Source organism: Manacus vitellinus, unplaced genomic scaffold (genome assembly GCF_001715985.3).
Source record: "Manacus vitellinus isolate BGI_N305 unplaced genomic scaffold, ASM171598v3 scaffold_27_pilon, whole genome shotgun sequence".
Lineage (NCBI taxonomy): Eukaryota > Metazoa > Chordata > Aves > Passeriformes > Pipridae > Manacus > Manacus vitellinus.
Window position 1 is genome coordinate 10,288,926 of NW_021940039.1, and position 4,835 is coordinate 10,293,760.

General features: G+C 59.5%; 1 protein-coding gene across 1 annotated transcript in view; it reads right to left on the reverse strand.

The window, feature by feature from the left end:
* Window positions 1-2,159, reverse strand: part of LOC103759695 (delta-aminolevulinic acid dehydratase) — a 6,900-nt gene extending 4,741 nt beyond the window's left edge. The window contains exons 1-5 of the mRNA XM_029960614.1: window positions 2,024-2,159; window positions 1,795-1,845; window positions 996-1,092; window positions 528-663; window positions 11-94 (exon numbers count right to left, since the gene is read on the reverse strand). Coding sequence (XP_029816474.1) covers window positions 11-94; window positions 528-663; window positions 996-1,092; window positions 1,795-1,845; window positions 2,024-2,136 — 481 coding nt within the window. The 5' untranslated portion in view covers window positions 2,137-2,159. The remainder of the gene's footprint in view (window positions 1-10; window positions 95-527; window positions 664-995; window positions 1,093-1,794; window positions 1,846-2,023) is intronic.
* Window positions 2,160-4,835: the final 2,676 nt, after the last annotated feature.

Here is a 4,835-nt window from a genome sequence, read left to right on the forward strand (position 1 = left end):
GGGCTCCCACCTGCTTTGGCGTAGGCCAGTGCCACCTCTGCCAGCCGCTGGCAGCTGAGCTCGTTCTGGATGGTGCCATCCTCTCGCAGGATACCTGGAGACAAACCCGGGGTCACACCAGGGCAGGGGCAGCAGGTGCCTCAGTCCCCAGGGGGAGTGTGGCTCTGGGGACAAGCTGTGGAGATGCTCAGAGCAGCAGTGAGGAATGTGTTGAGGGAGGTGGATAAGGAGCCCTGCAGGGCCTGGAGGTCTGGGTGCTCCAGGGAAGGGAAGACAGAGGTGGGGCTCAGACAGACTCAGATGGTCACACTGAGGGCCTGAACCACCTGTGCCTCCCACCCTGCTGTCAAAACCCAGGAGAGGCCTCCCAGCTTCCTACACTGGTAACGGGAGGCCAGGTCTTGGGGCAGGAGCTGGCCAGAACCCACAGCACATGGAGCCCCTCAGCAGAAAATGGCAAATCCCTGGAGACTCCCCGAGCCAGGAAAACACCAGGAGTGCAGCCCAGGCCCCCAGGCCGTGCTCACCACAGTGCCCATGTGAGGTGTAAGGGCACAAGCAAACATCACAGGCAATGAGCAGCTCTGGGAAGGTGGAGCGGATCCTCCTGATGGCCTGGATGGCAGGAGTGCCCTCGGCATCGGCAGCAGAGCCTCTCTCGTCCTGTGGGAACACAAACACCTCAGCACACACAGCCCACACTTCCCCCCGGCTCCTCCGTGGCAGCAGCTCTGCCCAGGAAACAGCTCCTGGACTGTGGGACCCTCCAAGGCAGGATGGTGTGACCACCACCGAGGGAAAAGGGTGATGGAGAAGCCCTTCTGGGCAGTGAGTGCAGGTCTTGGGGCCACCTGCATAGCTCTGGGGGCTTTTTTGGGTGTCACTGCAGTCTCCCATCCCCAGGTGCTCTGCTGAGTGGGCTGTAAGTTCAGCCCCACACTGCTCTCCCACACCCCTGTGGATGCCCCAAGCTCCCCTCACCACCAGGCACTGACCTTGTGGACCTTGCTGGGCACCCCGAAGATGAGCACACACTTCAGGCCGTCTTGGACAAGGGGCTGCAGCATCCCCTCGAGCTTGTTCACTCCATACCTGAGCAGGGCAAAGGGAAGGGAGCTGCCAGGCACCCACACCTGCTCCTGGGAAGAGCTGCCTGTGACTGGGATGCTGCCCTGTGAGCAATCCAGCATCACCAGGCAGCAGCTGGAGGTACAGGGGAGGTGTTGCCTGAACACTGGGAGGAACAATCTGGGCTCTTATCTGGGGCTGCAGGAGCATTATCTGCCCAGCATGGACACTGCTCTGAAAGGAGAAACGTGCCCTGCCCTTGGATTCCTTATCTTGGCCTCCCTGTTGCAGATCCAGCCCACCTCCCACCAACCCACCCCCCTGGGCCTCTCTGACCAGAGCCCTGCTAATGTGGCAGCAGATGGAGACAGGAGCTGCCAGTCCAGCAGGATCCAGTGCAGGACCACAGCCCACATCCTTGCACAGGTTTTGTGGCTGCTGCTGGAAACCCCATTTGCTTCCAACCCACACAATGTGTGAGTGCTCTGGGACAGCCTGAGACCCTGGTGCTGCCCTCCCAGTACTGCTCCTTCCCCAGCATTCCCAGCATGATTCTCTCCACTCCCTTAGTGGATGAATGTCCCTGCCCTGCCCGATCCCAGGGAATCCCCAGGGCAGGGACCAGAGGGTTGGTGATGGCATGAGCCATCACCCCTGGCTCATGCTCATCTCATGCCATAAATCCCAGCAGCGACAGCACATGGCTCAGTGGGGTTGGATTTGTACCTGGCTTGTCCAGGGAGGCTGGGGATGGGCTCCACAGCATCAGGGCTGTCCCTGTGGGAGGAGGAGGGGACGGAGATGTCAGGACTCGGGTGTGAGAAGGAAGCCCCTCTCCCAGGCTCGTGCACAGGGACTCTGAACCTACTGAAGAGCTCAGGGAGCTCCTGGGATGGACCCAGCCAGTCACCCTGCGCCGTGTCCATCCCTGACCCCAGAGCCAGGGCTCACTCACGTGACAAAGATGGGGTAGATGAGGTTGGAGGCGTCGAAGGTGGTGGCCGTGCCCTGCCAGGAGCGCAGCACTGGGTGGAAGTACCCGCTGTGGAGCACAGAGTCTGCCTGCATGGTGGGGCTGCTGGAGGCTGGGGGAGGCTCTGCAACAACAACAGAACCCGGCAGGGTCCTGGTAAACTGCTGAGGAGGGGGCTGAGATCCAGGCCACTGCAGGACTGTCCCTGTCCCGGGCCCCTGCAGCCCCTCCAGCTCCATCCCACCTCCCACGGGCACTGCCCTGTGCCTGGTGGGTGCTGCAGGACCCCCATCAGCAGTCACTGAACAGCCCTTCCCATAAACAGGGATGAGAGAGACTCCTCCCCACAAAACCCCCCAGTTCTGTGTAGGAAACCCCCCCAGTTCCAGCCACTGGCTCCTCCCACAGCAGAACCACCTTCACCCTCCAGAGGCTCCTCTGCCTGAGCACCCAGAGGGTCACTGTTCATTCATTTTACTCTTCCTTAGTGCTGAGTAACTCTGTGATAAAGCTTTTGTATGCAGAGGAGTAAAGAGCTGCTCTGTGCTGGAACTCAGTGATCTTTAATGTCCCTTCCAACCCAAACCATTCCATGAGGCACAACATATTTATGGCCACAGTGTGAGGGCACAGTTACAGAAGAGGAAAGGCACTGATGAGAAAGGGGCAGGATCATCCTGAGGACACCAGGGCTCTAAACCCCACAGTCACACAACTCCAGTGGCCACTTACTGCTGGGTAAAGAAAACTGGGGACTTGGGCAAAACTGATTTCCGAGGTAACAAAGAGCAGGTACTGAACACACATAAATCAATCACTGGCTCTGCTGTTGTTGAAAGTTCTTCTGCAGCAATATTTTCTTCTTCTCTAACAGATTAGTAATAATTCTGTGATCAGACCACCAAGATTTACATTTCCATGAGCATTAAATTCTCACACCACGTTGCTGGTGGGTGTGATGGAAGGGGCCGTGGGAAGGTGGCTCTCCTGGGACGAGGCATTTCTTTGGCTGCAGCACAGAAGGAGCAGCTGCACAGCCCTGGAAAGCACAACCCCAACAACAGACTGTTTGTGCAGAGCAGTTTCAAGGACTTGTGGCTGCTCACACAGGGCCACATCCCCCAAACCCCCTGTGCTGAGGAGCCGGGGTGCCCTGGGAGACAAAGCAGAGGCCCTACTGGAGAGTGTGGGATTTCTGGGAGGTGGGCAGGAGGAGAGCTCAGATGGGCTCTGAAAGGGCAAGTGGAGTCCTTTGACTACCCCTGGACAGGGCAGGTCTTCCCTAGGGAGACAGGGTGGCAGGAGGATGGGACTCATTTCAGGGGAGCAGCCCTGTGCTCTCCAGTCCCATTCCAGGAGGGATTCCCCAGGCAATGAACCTCACTGACCCCCTGCCTGTACCCAGCCTTCTGGAGAACAGGAACAGCTCAGGCACAGCTCAGAGCATCCCAGGACAGAGTCCATGGCACCCACAACACCAGTCAGCAATGGAGCTGTGCAGGAGATGGCTCATTTTCACTTTGGGAAAACCTTTAATCTGAGGTGTTCACCTATTTTACACACTCAAGACCCGTCAGATATTCTACTACTGAGCCAAACTCAGTCTGTGTCAGACCCTCCCAGTGCCCAGGGCACTTGGAACACGGGGGCACTGCATTGCCCAGGGCTGGAACCGAGCCTCTTGTACCCTGAGGAATCACTTCTGGGGATGGGGAAAGGCCCCTCTTGGTTACACGGATAAAAACACTGGATAAAAAAATCAGGTGGTGTTTGTGGGGGACGCAGAGCAGCTGACAGGCACGCTGGCAGCACCATGGCATCCCTTGGCAGGTCATTTTTAGCCCTTGGAAAGCTGCCACTCCAGTCCTCACTCCAGGGAAAGGGACAGCCCTCGGGTGAATGCTCCCTACGGTGCCTGGCTCCAGGGAGCCGCGGCAAACAAAGGGCTCAGTGAACAAAACCCACCTCGAGAATCCAAAAAATGCTTTAAACAGTTAATCCCAGCGGAGCAAGGGCAGGGGGGCCGGGTGGGACCAGAGGCACCTGACTGTATGGGACAGATAGAGGCCACAGCTCCAGAAACTGCCCTCTCCGGGCAAGGAGGGGATGGGCACGGGGTGGGATGGCAGGGAGGAGATAAGAGCCGGGACGGGTGGGCCCTGGTGGGGCTGAGTCTGAGCCGGGTCCTGCTCACCAGCCCCACGAGCAGGAGAAGCTGCTGCCTGTGCAGGGCACCGGGGTGGCACAGCCGGGACCGACCCACCCCACGGGCAGGGACACAGGACACAGGGACACAGGGACACAGGGGCACAGGGGCACAGGGACACAGGGACACAGGGACACAGGGACACAGGGCACAGGACATAGGGACACAGGACACAGGGACACAGGGCACAGGGACACAGGACATAGGGACACAGGGACACAGGGCACGGGCTGCAGGAGTGGGCATTGCACCACACGCTCACCCCGGGCTGGGGCTGCTCCCCCGACATCCCTCAGGGCTCCCGGCACAGCACGCCTGCCCTTCTCCCACATTCGCGGCCCAAATCTGTCTTTCTAAAGCTGTTTGCTCCGTGCACACGGGAGCAGCTCCAGGAGGGGGTTAAGGACAGCCCTGCAACTCCAGCAGGAGGTTAAGCACAGTCCTGCAGCTCCAGGAACTGAAGGACAGCCCTGCAGTTCTCTCCCCGCGTTCACCTTTGCCCCTGCACACCGGGACCAGCCCAAACCCGCGGCACCCCGACCCACCCCTGTGCCCAGCCCGGGCTGGTGGCGGTGCCTCGCTGCCCTC